Source organism: Pelodiscus sinensis, chromosome 4, assembly GCF_049634645.1.
Source record: "Pelodiscus sinensis isolate JC-2024 chromosome 4, ASM4963464v1, whole genome shotgun sequence".
Taxonomy (NCBI): Eukaryota; Metazoa; Chordata; order Testudines; family Trionychidae; genus Pelodiscus; species Pelodiscus sinensis.
The window spans coordinates 18,071,976-18,093,909 of NC_134714.1; the positions used below are offsets into that span (position 1 = coordinate 18,071,976).

At 41.9% G+C, this 21,934-nt stretch overlaps 1 protein-coding gene across 3 annotated transcripts in view; it reads left to right on the forward strand.

The window, feature by feature from the left end:
- The window catches only part of AKT1 (AKT serine/threonine kinase 1), a 112,333-nt gene that overhangs the window by 60,105 nt on the left and 30,294 nt on the right, over positions 1 to 21,934 (forward strand). For all 3 annotated transcript variants that reach the window (XM_006132421.4, XM_075926452.1, XM_075926453.1), the window contains exons 4-10: positions 5,876 to 5,987; positions 10,738 to 10,885; positions 12,504 to 12,635; positions 13,417 to 13,482; positions 14,518 to 14,586; positions 15,333 to 15,458; positions 16,890 to 17,018. In XM_006132421.4, the coding sequence (XP_006132483.1) occupies positions 5,876 to 5,987; positions 10,738 to 10,885; positions 12,504 to 12,635; positions 13,417 to 13,482; positions 14,518 to 14,586; positions 15,333 to 15,458; positions 16,890 to 17,018 (782 nt within the window). The remainder of the gene's footprint in view (positions 1 to 5,875; positions 5,988 to 10,737; positions 10,886 to 12,503; positions 12,636 to 13,416; positions 13,483 to 14,517; positions 14,587 to 15,332; positions 15,459 to 16,889; positions 17,019 to 21,934) is intronic.

The window sequence follows — 21,934 nt, forward strand, 5'->3', positions numbered from 1 at the left end:
TGAACGCAAACTGTGCTTTTTTGAAAGAGCATCCAGACTGCCTGTGGGTGCTGTACTAGCTGTAGTCTAGACGCTCTCTTTCTAAAGAGGCTTTTTCGAAAGATTCTTTCGAAAAAGCCTCTTTCGAAAGACGCTTGTAATCTAGTCGTATCCTTAGTGTTTTATATGGAGAGTAAGTAGAACTGGGCATCACCTGCATGCTGTTGGCATTTGAGCACCAGTTATGTTACACTCTTGTCCCTCTGAGCCTGCTCACACCTATGTCTTTCCTCAAATATGATCTCTCATTTCATTTGTCTGGGATTGATGTCTGGTAGTCTGTGAAGCATGCTTATAGTTGGGTAAAGACACTGCCCAAATGTATAAAGTTAACTCAGGCTGCTTTTGCATGTATCAGATAAAGAACATGGCCTAAAATACAATTTTCACTCTGTTAGTGTGGTATGCATAGCTAGCAGTGGCTCCAGGAAGATTGATTCTAGCAGAAGTGGGGATAGGCTTTCCCCAGATTGTTGCATGCAACTTTTCAATTTGTTTTCAGTAATTTAACATCTTCAAATGTTTGCTATTAAGTGAAATTCAACAAGGTGGTTGTTTCTTGATCAAAAACTTGTGACAGTGCAGATTTTTCATGGCAAAACTACTCTTGCTCAAAAATTACACTCTACTGCTGCCAGAAATCTTCATATTTTCCATGAAAAAATAGCTCAGTATTCACTCAAAGTAGTATAATCTTCAAGAAGAAAATACTTTTTAATGAAAATAGGACCATTTTCATATTTGTAACAAAATGCAAGAATTCAGATATTGAGTGTTTCAACTCTGTTATGAATAAGTCAGATCTCTTGTTACACATGTGAGAATAACACGCTGAAGGAAGGGGGCAGATGGTATTAGAGACTAGCTTGATTTTTTTTCCTGAGGAAGAATAAATAAGACTGAGGGTCTGATAAATTTTTGTAAAGATGTGGTTAGTAAGTTGCATATATAGTCTTGCAGTCTGCAAGCCCCTCACTACTATAGGATCAGTCTTAGACGTTCATGCTTCGGATGGAAGGGGCTTTGATCCCATCACTCTCTAAGAAAGCTTGTCTGAAAACTCTGCTCTGCAAAATCAGTCTTTCCTTTATTTAAAAAAGGAAAAAAGAAAAATCCTGCTTTTCTTTTTGTCTTCCTTCCCCTATAAAATGTCCGTTCATCTGTTTCTGTAGTTCACATACATGGTTTGGAAGTTTTCTTTTATAAAACACTTGTTGGTGTTTTCAATTTATATCATAAAAACTGATGCTTAATCTTTCTGAGTTTGCAAGTACCACAGACATGCAGCATTGGATTCCTGTTCTTACTGGTAATTTATTTTGTTTTTCCTTCACTACAAGAGAGGTGGGATAAAAGATCTTACAGCAAACAAGTGTTCATGCAGAAATTTTCTGGAATATGTTAAATACTTTAGTGTTCACACTGGTAGGTAACAAATACATTCAGTTGCTATAAATGGCTTAGGTTAGTGGCATTAGTCCTCGGCCAGGGACTCCTGTCAGGCAGGGGAACTGTCCATTATCGGCCCCTACTTCCAACCCCATCCCGCCATCACCCCACCTTTTCCCCCAATGATTTGGCTTCAGGGGTCACTTGCAGGAGCTGCAGGGAAGCAAAGCACACTAGGCAAATGCACACACTCAGCTGTACTCTGTTTCCCCACGGATCCTGCCACTGCAGGGAATGTGGGGGTGGCAGGGACTGGGGGGCTCATCAGCTATTGTCGTGCCACACCAGGGCCTCCCACAGTGCTCCTTGAAGCTGTGTCCTCTGGGGACGGGATGGTAGGGGGATGGAGGTGAAAGAGCGGGGATTAAGGGCCATTACAGACCCTCTCCCTCCACCCTCTGCCGCCTGCTGGGAGTCCCTGGCTGGATCACTCTGGCCAGCGATGGCCTGGGGACTGAGAGTTTGAGAAACCTGGTATAGGAGAACTTCAGTTGCCCACTAAACTACAATTTGTGGACTTTTTGCCCAAGACAGTCTGATTCCAGTAAATATCTTGACTTTATCAGCAGTTACCAGGATCCAATGATACCTTGCTGAATCCGGATGTAAAGTGGCATTCAGAACTCTGTTCTGACTTGCATCTTGTTATTGAATGCTAGGTCTATCCAGTAGCACAGAAAGAAGGGGTACTATGAGACATAACAGTCCTTATTTGCCTTTTTAAAGCACCTTTCTCCTTTTCTTTTTTTCCCCTTTTTTCATTTAAAAAAAAAGTGGGGAGTGTAGGATTCTTCTTTACCATTACTGGATTAAAATGTGATGTCATTAAATAGGGAACAGAGTTTGACACCTTCATCACAAATAATCTGGCTTTTAGCTTAAGTGCTAAGGAAGCAAATATTGTGACATTTTAGAAAGTCACTAGGATAATACTAAGTGTCTTTCAAATACAAAATGGTAATTTGCATTTGAATACCTTGGTGTCTGTTCCTGTTAGAAACAATTTCTGTCCTACTTATTTTAAGACCAAATGCCAAGAAAGAATCAAGAGGTTCTTGATGATAGTTTAAATCATTTTTAAACAGGTTGCAATTTATACTATAAACTTTATTACAAGTGGAGGAAAGTGGTATTGATCCACTTGACAGAACTGACTATTTTCTGAATGGGCAAGTCATCTTCTGCTGATGTTGAGGGTGTGAGGTTTCTTTTTTATAGCAAAACATAAAAATGTAGCATCAGTCATACCTTGTATCAAAGGGCCTGTAACAAATTTTTATTTATGCAGTGATATTAAGTGCACACGGTGCTGTACAGACATAAAAATGGTAACCTGTCCTAAATTGTTTGTTTGTAAACTACAAGTAGCACTTTAAAAAACCTTTAAGTCTGACAAAGGTATTTCCTGAGTTCATTGATAAAGTTCAGGAGACTCAGCTACATCTGCAGAAAATTAGGTAGTAACTTGATTAATTTTTTAAAAATCTGTATAGTACAGTACTTCAGTGTAATACAGTTAAAATAAAAATTTCTGCATTTTGTGATATGTGCTGTTATGATTGAGCAGGGTAATTAGACAGCATATTGTTCACCAAACAAAACACTTCTGTGTGACATACTTGAATTATAGTGGTTATTAACTGACAAATCTCTATTATTCATCTTGCTACATGCTTTAAAGATTGCTGGATCAGCAAGCTTAACAAATATCAATGGACAATGCTGATTTAGATGAAATGTGTTGGCATTTAATTGGTCCCGTTCTCTGTACTGAAAAGTCTAGTGTTATGCTGAATTTAAGTAATTTTTGTTTTCGTGGTGTATTACAGCAATATTTACCCTGCTAACTGAAAATATCTGTTCATAAATATTAAGTAATATAGCAAGTGGATCCATGATAAGGATGCTGACTAAATACTTGTAACACTTTTTACTGAACCGTCTTTTAAAAATAATATTGAGCAGAAGGATAAACATAGACAACACCCATTTTTAATCTCTTTAGCTATAGCCTGTATTATTTGTTTCTATTATACAATAGTATTTAGAAGCCTGAGCAAGGATTGTGGTTGACGCTGTTCAAACACAGTCCTTGCTCAAATAGTATACAGTCTTAACTGGACATGGCAGACTAAAAATAAGAGAGGAAACAAGCCAGAAAAAGTTAAGTGACTTGTCCAAAGTCACACGACAGGTCAGTTGCAGAGCTGGAGATAGGACTCTAGATGGAATTCTATCTACTGGAACATGTTAACTCTTAATGTAGTATACAGTGTGAACTACAATTCCTTTACAGTGGGGGTGGAGAAATCTCAGGCTCAGAGGCCAGATGCAGCCTCTGGTTTACCTGGAGCTGGCCCCCAAGTCTCAGGGCCCCTCTCAGCATTGGGGAGCCCGTGCTGGCACTCCAGACCCACCACTGTCCTCCCCATGGGGCTGGAGCATACAAAATCTACTAGGCTGGGTCCCCCTAGGCTCTGGTGTGGGAGGGGAACGTGAGGAGTGTCTTTCTCCTTCTCATTCGGGGGCCATGTCAGTTTTTTGTTTTGGGGTTTTTGCTTCTCACTTGTGTGGCCCCTGACTGATTTTACAGAGGTCAGTGGCCTCTGTCCCAAAAAAAGTGCCCCATCCCAGGTGTAAAAGATGGTGGCCGTTGCAGGATCACAGTCAGTAGAGTGGAGGTAGCGTAATAAAAGCACAACTGCATCTGTCTGGTGGTGGTTCTTTAATGTTCATTTTTCTAGGGAATGAGGAAGTGCTGTTTATCAAACCTTTGCATGACTCATTAATAAACTTCCTATTTTTTTTACTACAGTTCTTTTGTAGGACAAGTATATCCTCATCATTCTATTAAAGAAAAATTAGACTTTCATGTGTGAAAAATGCAACATTTCCTGTTGAAAAGCTTATAATTTCAGCAGCAAATGAGGCATGAAATATATTACCAAAAATACATCTCCCAAATACACTGGCTGTAAATATTTTATCTCTCAGACAATGTACTAATTAAAAGCTTGAATTTAAAATGGGACACTGCATTTTCACAATAATAAAATCTGTCTAACACTGTAAGAGTATACTTTCAAGAACAGAATGTATCTAGAATGACGGTACACATTACTAAATTGTATCTTACTGAAAGTGGAACCTGTTAGAAATTTTAGTATTAGTCAAGATGCTTTCTTGACTTTTATGTTGCCTTATGTTTACTGTGAAGTTAATTTATAGCTTTAAGACCAAATATTAGTAAGGCAATGCTTTCAGAAAGCTCAGAGCAAGAAATTTGATACTGGAACAAGAACAGCTATGTTTAAAAACTCTTCTATCTCTGTGTTTCGGGCCTTTTTGTTTTATTTGGCTAATGCTTGAGGTTTTCTTTAGAAGGAGGAACTTTATCATTATTAAAACTCTGCTGAATGCAATTCAGAAAAGTAGGTACAAAAATGTGTTAACATAGCCTGAAGATTGATAGTTAACTGTCCTTGTTTGAGTTTGTCCAGCTTCAGCCCATTCTGCCCTTAGTACACATCTGTTTCAGCCCACAATTTTAAAGCTGTCCCAAGATGAATGGCCATAAAATCTAAATGTTGCTTTGAAAGAAAGAAGGATGGAGGGGGAGAGGACCAATGCCATTAAGAGATGTAGAAATAATTTTGTGAAGAAAGTGGTGTGTGTATGAATAATGGTATAAGGAGTCCACTGTACAGTTTCCGCATGTTATGCAATGATCTGTACTTCTGTGGAATTGTTAGTGTAAAGTTGCAGTATCTGCAGTGGTGAAAGCTGTCACCAGAGTTCAACATGGGCATGTGCCTCTTTCGAAAGCGTCCTTATTCCTCATAAAATGAGGAATACTGGACATCCAAAAGAACGCGCTCCCTTTTTTGGAAACTGATCCGTTGTCTGAGTGGCTTTTTTAAGCTAAGAAGGTCCTTTTCGGAATGTCTCTTGTGATCTTTCCCAGGTAGACGGGAATGTCTCTTGTGATCTTTCCCAGGTAGACGGGCCAAATGTCGGAAAAGCCTCTTTCAAAAACAGAATTGGAAAAAGGTACGCAAATTGCGAACCGCAATTTGCGTACCTTTTTCTGAAAAAGAACTGCAGCGTAGACATAACCTAGGTCTTTTTAGTAGTATTATACTGTATGTACAGCTGGTCAACTCTGAAGGCTTTCTAAATAGAATTTGATTCAAGCAAATCTTAAATGCCTATCTACTGAGCTATTTATTGGTTTCATCTGCAGAGCAAACTGTCTTATGCCTCCTAAAAAAGTGCTTAGAGATTTCTGTGGCTGATTAATTGCAACAGTTTGCTAGATAAGAATAAAGACAAATGATTATTTAAACCTGCTTATGTACCATGACTTTTTCTTCCTTGATTGTGGTAGAATGCCAGCTGATGAAGACAGAACGACCTAAACCAAACACATTCATCATTAGATGCCTCCAGTGGACCACAGTAATTGAAAGAACATTTCATGTGGAGACTCCAGAGGAGCGGTATGTTTCATTCATATTTAATACATAAAGTACTTGCAAAAGCAGATGTGAACGTTCAGCGCTATTAGTGCAGTCCTTGCAAAAACTCTGATTTCTCCGGTGACATAGGTCTAGATTCTAATAGGTTTATGTTTTCAAAAGTGCAGATGATCTTGGAGGGCACAGTTTTGGGGTGATCCAACCCATCACACCTTAACAGGGGAGCTTGATTTTCAGAGGATGGGTGCTCAGCATTTTCTGAAAATCAGACCCCATTTTAGTTGTTGATTTCAGGGCTCTTGTTGCACAAGAAAATGAAGGTTCTCCCACTTTGAAATTATTGGTGAGAGATCCCCACTAAGTAAAACAAAAACCCCAACAGAATTGAAATGTCTCAGTCTACTAATTAACTCTTTTTTGAGGACACCTTTGTAAGAAACAAGTTAGTTGTATTGCTGCTATACTTGTTAATGAGTTATGTAAATAGGCTGATAAAAGTGATGACAGAGAAGTAATATGCTGCTGATGGAGACTTGTATTTCAGCTGTTGAAGGAAACAGAGCTAAAAGAATGTATCTCTGACTAGTGGAGAATTGATCTCTTACCTCCTGAGAGAACAGATTCCCAGTGTAGCTATTTACAGCTACTAGCTGTTTAAATATTTAAATTGCTGTTCAGCTGCTGAATTTAGATTATTCCTGTACGATTGTGGGATATTTAAAAACCCAGCCCTCCCTATGTGCAGCACAGGTATGATACTGATCTTTAAGGTCAGCACATTTTTACCTGATGCTCTTAGATTATTTTCTATGTAGTCTTTCATTCATTGATTCCAGTTGATGTCATATTTATAACATATCATTCTGTTATGATAACCAGGGGACAATGAACACAAAGTTTAAAGAAAAGTAAATTGTGTGTTTTCTTTTATCACTTTATAGCAAATGGTCCAAAAGTGACGGAGACACCTTCTATTTCAGGGGGATTGCATTTGGCTTATTTTTGTTCCTCCCGAACAATTAAAAAGCCTGCTTTAAACCCTGGGACTGCTTATACTAGCCATCTCTGCTGGAGACTATCTTTGGGAGATAGTCTAAAGGTACATCTACACTTGTGGTTAGGGATGTGAACAGGTAACTGATTACCTGGTAAACATCACCCTTAACCAATTATGCTTATCAGGTAACAGTTAACCATTACCTTGGCTACTGGCAGACGGTTGCTCCGCTCCCAGCCCCCCTGTGGTGCTCCCCCTGGCTGCCACTTCCGGCCCTGCAAGAGGCTGGGAGCCGGCAGCCTAGTGTGGAACCAGAAGCAGCCAGGCTGGAGCACCCTCCGCCCACCCCCTATTTAATCAGTTAACTGATTAAACTAAATGGTTAACTGGTTAACTAATTAAACAGCATTTTGCATCCCTTCTTGTGGTGGCACGTGGAATATACAGACTGCACACCCAGCTAACACAGGTATAAATAGCAGCATCGATAGCTTAGGTGAATAGAGTCCTCCTCACACCTGAACTCCAAGGTATATACTGTAAGTGGTGCTCTGCATGCTCAAGCAGTGTTTCACACATCCACACTGCCATTTTTAGCAGTGTAACATCTTGCTGTTGGAGCCTTTTCCTGCTGCACTGCCTGGGAAAAGGCTGCATCAGCAGGGATCTGCTGGCACCTTTCCCCAGTGCCTCCCCACTCCCACAGGCTTTTGCTGCCTCGTGTAGCTATATACTGCAGTGACACAGCCTGCCTTTCCCTGTGCCTTCTAGCTATGTGTAGCCTACACGCCACTGCTAGCATAGACAGAATCTAATCTCAGCCCCAGTGAAGTAAATGGTATTTCACCCAAAATCAATAAAAGATCTAAAAATAAACTTAAAAGTAGGAGTAGCTTGAATATCCTTTGATTCTTTAAACCCCAAAGCTGTTTTTAAAAGGGAAACAGAGGAAGGATGTTTTCTTTGTAGTAGTTATTTTTAATGTTTAGAGGTGGGACATAAAAACAGGCATTCCTAGTGTTGAAGAATGTCTGTGCCTTTGTTCAAAACTGTGCTTCTGTGTGAAAACGTGACCTGCTTTCCCACTGCTTGGTGTCACAAGCATCTAGCCTCAAGACTCCAGTGTCTAAAGGCTTTCTGAGCAAGATTATCATGCAGGTTAAGATTGCCTGGACAAAATCCACAGGTTTTGCTAACTTCACTTGACATTCCCTCTTTGAGTGTAGGCAGATGTTCTCCAGACAGAGAATACTGAATTGGGCATAATTTGTCTAAAGACACTAGATAGGACAACTATACTAGTCAGACAGTGAAAAATGCAAGGTATTGCAAGGTGGAATGGGGAACGTACAAGATTAGCAGCTCCACTGGCATTTACTTTTAATTAGAATTTCATGCCAGATACTCTGTCTTGGTTGGACTTTGTGTTTGGTTTTTTCCCCCCCTATTTTTATTTTTCAAACTCAAGCTCAGCTATTTTGAAATATATATTTCTAAAGCTATTTTTCTGAGTGGCCCTTCAGAAGCACCTGGGAAATGTATCTCCACAAATTCTGTATGTTTACCTGCAAATGACTGCTTATCATGTTTGCATGCCAGTGCATATCTGCAGGCGCAGTTCTGGAGGCCTGTCTGAAAAATTTGACCCTTTGTATGATACAATGAAGTGGACACAGCAGTATCTGCATCTTAAATACTTTTAACACTTGCTGCTGCTTAGGAAGATCTTTTAAAGAAGTGTCATTGTAATAATTGGGAACCTTTGCTGCAGAGTCTCTCCAGAATGTTAGAAAGAAATGCTCTCAATTATTTTTTTCTTGTTTAGCTATAGGGAGGGATTTTCCAAGGTATTCAGCATTGGTCTATCTTGGCTCTAACTGTAGTTACTGGGAGATTTTTTTTAGTGGGAGCAGAGTTAGGCCAATGTCAAACATTTTGAAAAAAAATCTCATTTGTAAATAGGACTTGTGCTGTATAGGATTTATTACATTATTAATCACAGAACATTTCACATATAGTTGTTTCAGTATTGAATAAATAGGTTGCTAAAATGTGGGTGTTAATGTTAATAGGTGGAGAAATTTCATTCAGCAAAGATTTCTGAAATTCATTAGCTTTTCAGTGGTGTTTTCTTTGGCTTTGTTCTGTTCTTTGTCAGGAATTGTGCTGCAAATAAGTCTAGAAAATGAAGCCTATGGAAACAGTTTAAAAGTTCCTGTTTTCAGCTCTATCTTGGCTTCAGTAAGTGAATACTACTTACCAAGTGCAAATGTTATTTCAAGGACAAAGAAATGGGCCAGTCCGATACATTTACAACGTTTTTCACAGCTATTTAGAATATTTCACTTCCATTTTTTGGCTTTGGTCCATTGGTATCAAGAGTTTGGGTATATTAAGGACATAGCAAGCTCATCTCTACAGGATTGTCTGCAGGCGAGGGTGTGTTAACTAACCTCTCCTAACCATGACCTTTTTCCTAGTGTATATACATTGCAACACCGTTTTACCTTGACTGAGCGGGTCAAGGTGTAGGATTGGCTTTTTACCTGAGCACACCTTCACCTACTTATTTGAAGTAGAAGGCACTGCATTGTGTCCAGGATAGGAAAAAGGGTGTGGCTAGACTGAGGTAAGTTAATACACCAACTGAATCTTGATCCATTTTTCTAACGTAGGTAAGTGCTTAGTAGAAACTTTCTTAAGGTGCGCCAAAAACAAACAAACAAACCCAACCCAACACTTTTTCCCCTTCGCTGCTAATTACCACTTTTGTTCCTCTGCCAATACCCAAACTTAATCCACTTGATTTTTTGTTTTGGCCTTTCTAGCATGTGAAGGGTTGGGATAAGGGAAAATACCTGACATGTTACAGTTACAAATTTAAAATAAGCTATTGTTAGTATGTGAGTTGGGATTTTTGGTAGACTTGCATTGAAATGAACCAGAATAGCAAGAATATTCATTCTAGTAGCTTCTTACAATGCAGAATTCCCCAAAAGACATTTTTTACTGGAGTTGAAATGAGAAGGCAGCACTACAGCATCTCTATTGCTGAAATAATTGTGGTCAGTTTCCTGTAATCTTATTATCTGTACCTAAGATCAGAAATACTATTTTTGGGGGGGGGGGGGGGAAATCCCTAAAGCAAGGAGAAGACAACCAACAAATATTTGGTTAAATGCTACAGCTGTATTATATACAAGCATGACAACACGTTTAGTGTCCCCTCTTGACAGCACAAGGACCCTGGAGAGTGGTGGTTACTACTGGAGAACATAGATTCAATTTTAAAAATGGCATCTGTGTGTGATTAGTTGTCAGTGTCAAACTCTGCCATATTTTTGTTACAATGTACTGTTGAAATCCAGAGTGTCAAATAGCTCTGTGTTGTGGAGGTGCCTTGTAGCTTTTTAGGTTTGGCAGACCTAACGTTGAGATGTAATGTGTGTATCGTTAGACAGCATGTTGCCCTAAAGCTTGAACGTTCATTTTGGAAATTGTGTATATTGAAGGTCCTAGTTATACTATTCATATTGCAGGGTCTCAAATCATCTCCGGTTTCTAAAACAATTAATAGCGGTAACAATTGTTATATCAATTAAAAGTGTTTTTGAACACACACTTTTACATCTAACAACACATGGGATTTTTCACCATTCATTGAACTGATTTATCTGATAATGTCAATCACTCTTTATTCTTTTGTGACTCTTGCTGAGGCAGATGGTAATCCAAGGTCATGAATAACAAATGTCATTGCTTACATTTTCTCAGGGAAGAATGGACAAAAGCCATCCAGACAGTAGCAGACAGCCTTAAGAAACAAGAGGAGGAAATGATGGATTTTAGATCTGGTTCCCCAAGTGATAATTCAGGTGCTGAAGAAATGGAAGTTTCTATGACAAAACCAAAACATAAAGTGGTAAGTTAGTTTAGCAGGATCTGTTTCTCTCAAGGGAACCTTGTTACATGTGCACACCTACCTGATGCTACAGCATTTGAGTCCAGCATCAGCGGTCAATCCTTTAGATCCTGAAAAATTCTAAGAGGAGGAGTACGGTTAGGTATCCTGAATGCAAGTGAGAAGCAGCCATTAAGACTACCCCCACCTCATCCTATAGCTATATACAGTATTTGTTTGTGAGATGGTCCTACCCTGTAAATTATAGTAAGGCTTTCTTGTGTGCCCTTGCCTTTCTTACTTTGGTTTGTTTCCAGAGTTGTGCCTAAGTTCTGGGGAAACAAACCAAAATGATGGACAGCAAAAATATCATGCCTGACAAATTTCATCATTAATGAACATTCACTTTAGGCTTTGATGCTTAATTATGGTACAAAATTAATTTATATCAACCTAGGCAATTATCCATATGCCACTCTGAACCACGGCTGCCATCAGCTTAATATGATCCTTACTGATTGGTCCTTAGTATCTTGCTGGAGGGTTCCAGTAGGTGAATGTGAGAAGGACTGTACTAGTTTGGCCAGTGTGCCATGCAGGTGATGGAGAGTTCCTCAGCTGTAGAGAACTCATGCAATTTGAGCAAGGATTGGTCTGATGACTGTTTAGATTAGGGTGGTCAGTAGGTCCTTGAGACAACTGCCCGATGCTTTTGAATGGATATAAACATCTTTGTATTTACTTATTATTATCATTATTGGTGTTATTTTTTTGAATGATTGCCTCTGGAGTCTGGACTTTGACCAAGAACTTTGGACCTTGACAAACAAATATTGACTACCCCTGTTTAAATCTTGAAACCAATTGTCCCACACAACCGAGAGTACAATCTTGCTTTTGTTAATGCAGTTCAAAATGAACTAACCCAGTCCTAGAAGAGAATGTGGTATGGGAGTAGAGTCATCATGGTTTCAGACAGGGATCAAGAGAGCTGTTATCTTTTAATCCTTTCCAGCAAAGCAGTTGTGAGAATCTGGAGACTTAGATCTTCTGTTGCCTCCTTGGCACTGCCCCTTGAAGATACTGGAATCCAAGAGACCAACCCTTTCCTATTTTCCCTCCACCTTTTCTAATAGACAAACATACAAGAAAGATAAACTATACTGTGTTCATTGTGGTTTTTTCTGGTCCAGTCCATAGGTCACAGCAAGGCTGATCCCTCATATATATGGGGAAACTTATTCTGATGTCTAAACCTCAAAGCAGGAATCAGACTGACAGATCTTTAGGATAGAGAAGTGGGTGGCATTCTCAAGCTTGCTCACTGAAACAGGTTGCATGGCCCAAACAACTACTTTTAGCTCTTGCCTATTTCTTGTGAAGAAATTCTCAGTTAAATGGAAGATAGTTTTTTCATGTATTAAGCAATTCAGTGGGTTTTGAAATGTCCTATCCTTGTAAGCGTAACAGTCATTCTTTCTGACGTTTTTTTTTAAATTTTAATTCTCTAGAAGCAAATCATAAGGAGTATGTGCCTCATTTTAACTGACCCAACCTGTCAGGTCATCTACTTCAGTCACTATTTACATGTATTACAAAGTTGGTCATGACCTATATTTAACTTGAATATCTTTAACAGACCATGAATGAATTTGAATACCTTAAACTACTGGGGAAAGGCACTTTTGGGAAGGTCATTCTAGTTAAAGAAAAAGCAACTGGACGATATTATGCTATGAAAATCTTGAAGAAGGAAGTTATTGTGGCAAAGGTGAGTAAATTAGAACATTCTGAGCCTAGTTTATCCCTGGCATAACCCTCTAGCTTCTAATGCAGGATCTCAGGGTTGCAATTTCCTCTGTGTATTTGACTACAGGCAGTCCCCGACTTACGTCGGATCTGCACTTACGAACGGGGCTTTCTCGCCCCGGAGCTCGCAGGCAGCGGGACCACCCAGAGCGCAGTGGTTCTGCCACCTCGACCTCCGGGGCGAGAAAATCTGCTCCGGGTGCCCCTGGTCTGCTGGGGACCGTCTCCAGCAGACCAGGGACACCGGGAGCAAAGCCGGGGAGGTGGAGGGGTCCCGCGCCTCTGAGACTTTGCTCTGGCAAAGCCTCAGAGGCGCAGCACCCCGCTGCCGCTGCGGCTTTGCTCCCCGTGTCCCTGGTCTGCTGGGGGGGGGGTGCAGCTAGTCCCTCCCCCCTCCCCCCCCCAGCAGACCAGGGAGACGTGGAGCAAAGCCCCGGGCCTGTGGTAGAGCAGGTGGGGCGCTGCTGGTTGTTCCCGCAGCACCGCTCCTTGGTGCTACTGGACCAACCCGGCAGCACCCCAGCTGCTCTGCCCCAGGAGTCCTGATTCAGCTGCTGCCGATCAGTTTCAGCAGCGGCTGAATCTGGACGCCAGTTCCGACTTACATACAGATTCAACTTAAGAACAAACCTACAGTCCCTATCTTGTACGTAACCCGGGGACTGCCTGTACTTACTTGTTTTTATGGAGCTCTTGTTCTTTAGCGATTTGCATTGATAATTTTCTGCTGGGTGGCATTGCAGGATGAAGTAGCGCACACGCTGACAGAAAACCGTGTTTTACAGAATTCTAGGCACCCATTCTTAACAGTAAGTGTTCTTTTTTTTCTTCTTTTTTAGTACATCTTGTAAGCAAATTCAGCATTGTGACACTTACAGATTTCTTCCTTATTATCATGGTGAAAAAACAAGTCTTCTAGGTCTTCAGCAGTAACTAGTTTTTGGGATGCCTGGATTTTTGGGGTGCACACGTTGGGACACTTTCACATTTTTCAGAGGGTTGGTGCTCAGCACACCATACAGTGTCTCTTATTTTCAGAAAGTATCAGTTTGGGCCCCCAGAAATCATTAGTCACTTGCACTGTTCACTTTTTTTGTTAATTTTTTATTACAGATTACTGTTGGAGTTGACAAACCCCAAAATCTGGTCCTCCCTCCACAAGAATGTTGTTGATTCAAATGTGCCACCTAGAAATGAAGATTGACATAGTTGTTTTTATGTAATTTTATGCTTGCTTAAATCAAAATATAACTTCAAAGCAAAGAGCTGCAACTGCTTCTATTGTAAACCTGGGTCATGACCCAAACAAAATAAATCCAAAGGTGTGGCAAGCAAAATGGTGGGACTTGTGATGCAGGACTGTACATGACACAACTGGGTGTAGGAACTTTCCCTTTCTCTTCCTGATCTGTGGTTTTTTTTTTTTTTTTTTTTTTTTGTGAATTCATGGTAAATTGACAGAATTTCTCAGTCCTCTGGCTGGAGGAGCAGCAGCAGCAGAGAAAACAGTAGGGACACAGATATAACTCTACCCAATAGTAATATAACCCCTTGGTTTTTGCAGATGTTATCCATGTGTCAGAATTGATCCCTGCTTTAGCTAAGCTCTTGTATCTGACCTTTGTGTTATTTACTAAAACCACCATGGGACCCATGCTCAGGTGCTGCAGTGATGGAGAAGTGCTGGTGAAAAAAACTATGAGAATTTTTTATAAAATATTGCCATATTGTTAAAATAGAATGTGGTATTTTATCTCTATCCCTATTTCTAAAACTTGACTGAAAGCACTTTTGTAAACTTTGATGTGGGATCTGTGCTAAGTCTTTGTTTAAATTTGTTTCAGGCTTTAAAGTATTCCTTTCAGACACATGATCGCTTGTGTTTTGTTATGGAATATGCTAATGGAGGAGAGGTAAGGAAACCACATTAATAGATAAGCCTTTGGATTTTCCTATATTTTTTGTATTCCGTTTCATGTTAGGATTTACTGACTTTGAGTCCTCATTAACTTACTCATATATATATAACTTACTCATGTTCTAACCCACATGAAAAATCCTACATCAGTGAAGTTGTTCATTTGAGTTAGGACTACATAAATTAGTAAAGGTTTTCAGGGGTGAGCCCCGGATGAACAAAAATTACAATGTCATCTTCTGGTGTATCTTCTATTGGTTCAGGAGTTTTGGATACCTTGATGCTGTTTTCTAGTTTCTCTGTGCCATTGAAGTTTTTTGTATTATTATTGCAAAGCACATAGTACTTTGATGGCAGAGCTGTAAATGAAAACAAAGGCTATTAGACATTTCAGAAGAAGAGAGATCCATTTTTTTGCCAAATAAGGAATCTCCTGCTTTTAAAAAATCTGGTTTAATAACTAGCTAAGGACAAAATTAATTTTTCTTAGTTGTTTATATATACTGATTAAAAATAACAGTGCATCAGATTGTCAAATAGAGCAGCTATGATTTTGAAAAAAATATTATTAAACTTATGTTTAATCATTTTATTTATGGTGCAACTTTTAGAATGTTGTGGAGCACAACTGTGTCAGGAGGGAAAAGGTTCTTTTCTGGGTTTAATATCTGATTCCAAGCAGGATTGTCTATTAGTCAGAAGTGTGTGCATTCTAAATGTAATAAATTCTTGTTGTTGTAGTTGTTTTTCCATCTATCAAGAGAACGTGTCTTTTCTGAAGATCGGGCTCGATTTTATGGAGCTGAGATTGTATCAGCACTGGATTACCTACATTCAGAGAAGAATGTGGTTTATAGAGATTTAAAGGTATATGAAAGACTTTTAATTTCGTAGGCTGTTAAAAATGGGTTTTAATTGTTACAGTTCTAAATCACAGAAGCTGATTACACTTAAATGTAATAAACCTATCCACCAAACTTTGTTACAACAGAAATATTACAGCTAAATTATTGTCAGTCATGATTTTTCTAAGATCTCAAATTAAGCACTTGAATACTCTACAAGGTGCTGAAGAAAGCGTATTTTTGGACTTGATTCCCTCTGTGTGTGTGGATCCATTACCTTGGTAGAATCTGAAGGGGAGCTCTGTTATTGGGAATGAATCTGTGTGATACAGGCAGTCAGACTAGATGATCACAATGGTTCCTTCTGGCCCTGGAATCTATGAATATTCAGGGTGTTATGAAATTCAGTGGGACTTAAGTACCTGTCTCTCTTAGGCCCAATCTACACTACGCCTCTGCCTCTCGGTCAAAGATGCACAACTTCAGCTACACAAATAGCGTAGCTGAAGACAATGTACTTACTGTAGTGTCCTCCATGAGATAAGGTCAATGGCTGATGCTCTCCCGTTGACTCCGGCTACTCTTCTCATCCTGGTGGAGTACCAGAGTTGATGGGAGAGTGCTCAGAGGTCAACTTATCGTGTCTAAGCTAGGGATGTAAAATCCCATTTAATTGGCTGACTGATTAAACCTATTTAAACAGTTAACCGATTAAAGTGGGGGGTTGAGAATAGATAGGCTGCTCCTGCCTGGCTGGAGTCTCATTCTCCTCCCCTCTCCCCTCCTCCACTCTCCCTGCTGCTGGCCTGGAGCGCCTCCTTTCCCTGCCACAGTCAGGGGCTGCTCTAGCCTAGCCAGAGTAGCCCCTATCTGCAGCAGACCCCCCTGTCACTGGTTAACCAGTTAAACCTTCACATCCTTAGTATAAGCAGAATTTGTTTTCGTGAGCTATGGGTAGTACCAGCATTCTCTTAGTTTTTAGATAATTGGCTAATTCTGAGTAAATTTACAGCATGTTTACCATGCTATTGTAAATTGATCCCATAGCTTTAAATTGATTCTTTGTTTTTGTCACTGCTTCTAGCCTCTGTCAGAGCTGAAATGCCCATGAAAGATACTCTAAGTGAAAAGCAGAGGCAAAAGTATTTTTGTTATTTTCAAATTTGTGCTTTTTTTATTATAACATTTAAGAAGCTTAGATGTAGTGTGACTATTTTCTACATTCTCACTGCATATATATATTTCAGCTGCCCAATGATGTGCAGATTATCCCTAAGGGAAATTATATAAATGTATATTTATATTATATATGCTTTGGTAGCTAGTATAATTCTTATCCCAGGGTGAATAGGGCTGAAAAGAATAACTTGCAGAAATCCAGATATTTTACAAACTCACTCAAGTGTATGGATTGTTTATCTAATGACCATTTTAATTTGGATTTATATCTAAGTTGGAAAATCTTATGCTGGACAAAGATGGACACATAAAAATAACAGACTTTGGGCTATGCAAAGAAGGTATCAAGGATGGAGCAACGATGAAGACTTTCTGTGGCACTCCGGAATATCTTGCACCAGAGGTACTTTTTTTTACAGATATTGTATCTTACCATATTCTTAAATAAATACCATTCTTGAGGTAGTAGAATTATTGTTAAATATTTATTGTTCTTACTACACTGTGTTTATTTATAAAAATGTATATATATTATATGATATAAAAACGTTTGTATTCATTGTTCTGCGAAAAGTCTTTAGTATAGAGAAACATTAAATGTTTTCACATAGGTTATTTTCTTCCATCTGTGCACCTTTAAAATGAAAGTATTCACTTTAGGGAATATATGCAAATTATAATTGTATAGCAGGGTTATTTTTATATCAAATTTAAACAAAATAAATAGCTAAAATATACTGAATATATTTTAAATCCTTTAAAAATAAATAATGTTGGTGATGGATATGGAACTGCACTATAAAATATATAAATGCTAAACGTTGATGTGATTATTGGGATGTTCCCTATATGAACATACTGGTCTAATTTAATAGGGTATGTAAAAAAGAACAAGTCAGTGTGGGATTAGCATGGCTTGAGACAAGCTACTTCTCAGTAAACACTTGAGAGCTATTTAGAGACAAAGCCAGGACAGGAAAAGTCTTGGGAAGCAGATGAAGAAAATAACTGTGGCAGGGTTGAAAAGGAAGACATGAGGAATGGTGAGAGTGGTGACTAGGGGATATCCGATTTGAGGGACAGGAACCTAGCGGAGTGTCTGAAGAAATTAGGTTTGAGTAGATTACATCAAAGGTAAAGCTTTGGCTAAATAACTGATGCTCTAGAAACCTGTTTTTCTTCAAGTGATGTCCCTGGGGGTGCCCTACTTCAGGTGACTGAATACCCTGTGCCTCTAGTTCAGGGATGGCGAACCTATGACCAGCGCTGGCTCCCTGGTGTGGGGGGAGCCCTGAGTCTCGCAGGCCAAATCAAGGCAAGCTGCAGATGGCATCTGGCTGGCAGGGGAAGGAAGTGGCTCTGTGCACTGTCATTTCTCATCTTCCTCCTGGCTGGGGAAATGGCAGTGCAGGTTTTGTCCCCCTTTTGCCTGAATTTTTTCCCCTGCTGCTCCCATTGACTGGCAATAATGGGAAGAGATGTGGGCGGGGTAGGGGGGTGCCTGCAAGCGCAGGATGGCGCAGTCATCTGTGCCCCCTCACTCTCCCGGAGCTATGCCAGGTAGGCGCCCGAATTGCCTACCCCTTCCCACATCCCCTTCCTGCCCAGACCGCACACCCTAGCCCACTCCTGCACTCTACCTCATGTCCAGACTCCACACCCTCACCTCCAGCCCACTCCCCAACAGGCCCCCTCCCACACAATGAGCGCCTCATTTTTGGCTCCACCCCAGAGTCTAGAGGGACCCCACAAAATCTACTAGCATCAGGCTCCCAGAAGAGTTAATCTAGCCATGGGGGTAAGCCCCGAGCCTTGTCCCCCTTCTCCCCTCATGGGGCTGGAGTGAGAGGGGTGTGAGGTGAGTATCTCTTCAGTTGGAGACCAGGTCAGTGAGGGCTTTGTTTGCAGAGGGTAGGAGGGTTCATTTGTTTTTGGTATTTTTGCGTCTCACTTTTGTGTGGCCTGCAACTCAATCATGGTTCTCCACCCCTGCCTTAGCTGGAGAATGTTGACAGCAGTACCCAGTTGGGCTGCACATGCCCTCGTCTCATAGCATGCCTGTAGCAGCAGTTAACTAGCGCTTCTTCTTCGGGTAGTCCCCGTGGGTGCTCCACGTCTGGTGTCGGGCTGGTCCCGGCGCCGCGAATCGGAGCTTGCCATAGCTGTAATCGACCGGGTCGCGCATGCGCGAGTAGCGTTCGTGCCTTTGATCAGCCGCGCGCGACCCGGTCCCCGCCGGTTCCTCTCATCCGCCCCTGGTCGCGGACGGAGTCCTTCTTCCCTCTCTACCTCAGAGAAAATTTAAACAAATATTACTATTTAACACTGCCTTTTAAACAAAATGTGAAGACTGGGTAATTAATCTTAAAACCGGCGGTTCAAACCGCGGCTCCGGTCTTTTTTGACACAGCCTTAATCCACCGGCTTATTAAAAAAAAAAAAAAAAAAAAAGAAAAGAAAGTGAAGACTCTAGTAATAATAAACAAATACAATAAATATACAAAATATTCAGAGAAATTAAAACAGACAACTATCACTCGCAGACAGGGGCGCAGGACAAGCCCCCTCAGTACTTCAAAATGCCGGGCTCTCCCGGCTTCAAGAAATGTTCTGTCTGCAGGGACTCTGTGCCGCTCTCGGACGGCCACTCTGCCTGCGTCCGCTGCCTTGGGGAGGCACATATTCCCCAAAAGTGTGGGCACTGTGCCAAACTGACAGCCAGAGCTCGTAAGGAGCGAGAAAGGCGGCTGAAAGAAATCCTATTTGATAAGGCATTGATGCCTTCTACCTCGGCAGGATCCTCTGCCTCGGACCCTACCCTGGAAAAGCGGAGGGCTCCTTCCCCAAGGGCACCTTCTCCGAGCAGGAAGAGAGCCTCTCCTGCAAAGTCCCTGCCAATACCCCCACAGCCGCGGGGCACGGCAGGAGGAAAGCCGGGTGCCTCTGGTTCCAGGGCAGCCCGTGCTCCGGCAGGGAAAAAGCCGTCTGGCAAGTCAAAGCCGCGGCCACAGCCGGCACCGCAGGAGTCCCTTAAAGGGCCAGCTCCGTCGGCACCCACGCTCTCGGTGCCGACCACTCCAGCCTCCTCACGTAATTCCCCTCGCAGGGAGCTCCCCTCAGCACCGTGCGCACCGGGAGAGCAGACTGCAGACCAAGTGCCTGCCTCTTCACATTCTTTTGAGTCTACAACCCTGCAACCTTCCTCTCAGGAACAGCTCCCACCTCAGGCTTCTAGGGCACCATCCACCTCAGATGCTCGGGTGCTCTCTCTCTCACCCTCTCCAGAGGCATCTTCTAGCGCTTTGAGCCGTAGGAAGAGTTGTAATCGCAGGGTGTCTTCCCATCATCACCATTATAGGGAACGTAGTTGTTCGCATCACAGGCGTTCTAGGTCTCGATCTCCTTCCAGGCATTCTACGTACTCATCTCACCAGGATAGGCATGGCAGTGCTAGGGCATCTAAGCACTCATCGCCTGCTTACTCTGCCCACCACGGCTCACATTATCATGACCGTTACTATGACGAATTTTCGCGCTATAGTCGGTCACGATCTCGTTGCAGGTCACCATGCTCTTGTCGCTCAATAAGCCCAGGTTCCATACATTCTGGACGGCAGAGACACTCTTCCCGGAGACCCGTGCCGTCCCCACGATCCCCGACTCCTAGGTCACAGCAATCAGACCTGGAGGAGGGACAACTTTCTGAGTCAGAACCGGACAAGTCTCCTAATGCCAATTCTTCAGTTTCCTCGGCTGTCAAAGCTATAACTCCGAGCGAGTCGTCACTCCCCGATGATCTGAAAGAATTCCAGGATCTGTTTCGTCGTGTAGCACAATCGCAAGAGGTGCAGATTACTGAGACCCAAGGAAAGCAACATAAGTTGTTCAAAAATTTGCATCCGAAGCAACAAAAAAGGGTCGCACTACCGATAGATGAAGCCATTTTGGAGGTGGCCAAGGATATCTGGCAAACGCCAACCTCAGTGCCACCTACTAACAAAAGAGTGGACAAAAAGTATTTCGTACCATCAAAAGGCCTGGATTTTCTCTTTAATCACCCCCAGCCTAATTCGTTGATCGTCGATACAGCCCGCCATAAGGCTAAGACTTCGCACTTTAAGAATTCCCTTCCGGACAAGGATTCAAAAAAGATGGATTCATTCGGCCGTAAGGTCTATTCCTCCTCAACCTTACTCCTCCGCATCGCTAACTATGCGGCGCTCCTATCAAATCATAATTTTGACAACTATTCCAAGCTTCCTGAACTAATGCAATATCTTCCCGACAGTAAGAAACATCTCCTGAAGGCGGTAGTTCAAGAGGGATTTGCGGCATGCAGAACATCCCTACAAATCGCTGCTGATATGGCGGACACCGCGGCGTGAGCCATGGCTTCGGGCATCGCTATGCGTAGGGCCTCATGGCTGTTGTCAGCAGGAGCTCCTAAGGAGTTACAAACCAAGGTTGAGGACCTGCCCTTCGATAAGCAAAAGCTGTTTGCCTCCTCAACCGATGAAATTCTACATTCGGGGAAGGATTCACGTACTACCCTCAGAACTCTGGGTATGTACACACCACCTTTCAGACAAAGGAGATACTATCCGTTCCAAAGGAGGTATGACTATTCCTCGTATAGGCAACACCAGCGCGTACCTGAACAACCAAAATTTCGGCAGCGCCCGCAGCGCAAACGCCAACAACAGCAAAACCGTCCACCAACCAGACCGGCCCCTAGGCAGCAGGTTTGACTCACATGCAAAGGACGCGAACATGCCTCCAGTGGCCAGTATACAGAAGCGCGTTTCCAACACATTCAACCACCGGCTGAAGCCTTACATTCATCAGTGGGCCAGCATTACATCGGACCGATGGGTCCTAGAATTAATAACATCAGGCCTCTCGATTCCATTCATTTCAGTTCCCCCCACTACCCCCCCTACCTTGCCTCTGGTTGTGAACCCGTCCCATGAGAATGTTCTTCGAGAAGAAATCCTCCACCTCTTAGACATAGGTGCCATAGAACGGGTTCCGAAGGAGTTTCACGGGAAAGGGTTCTACTCCAGGTACTTCCTGGTTCCCAAGAAGTCAGGGGGATGGAGGCCAATCCTCGACCTAAGAGGTCTAAATCGCTTCATCCGCAAACAGCGCTTCAAAATGACCACGCTGGTCAAGATCATGCCAGCACTAAACAAGGGAGACTGGTTCGCAGTCCTAGATCTGCAGGACGCTTATTTCCACATTTCAATTCACGTGGCACACAGGCGATTTCTACGGTTTGTGGTAGGAAACGACCACTTCCAGTTCAAGGTACTCCCGTTC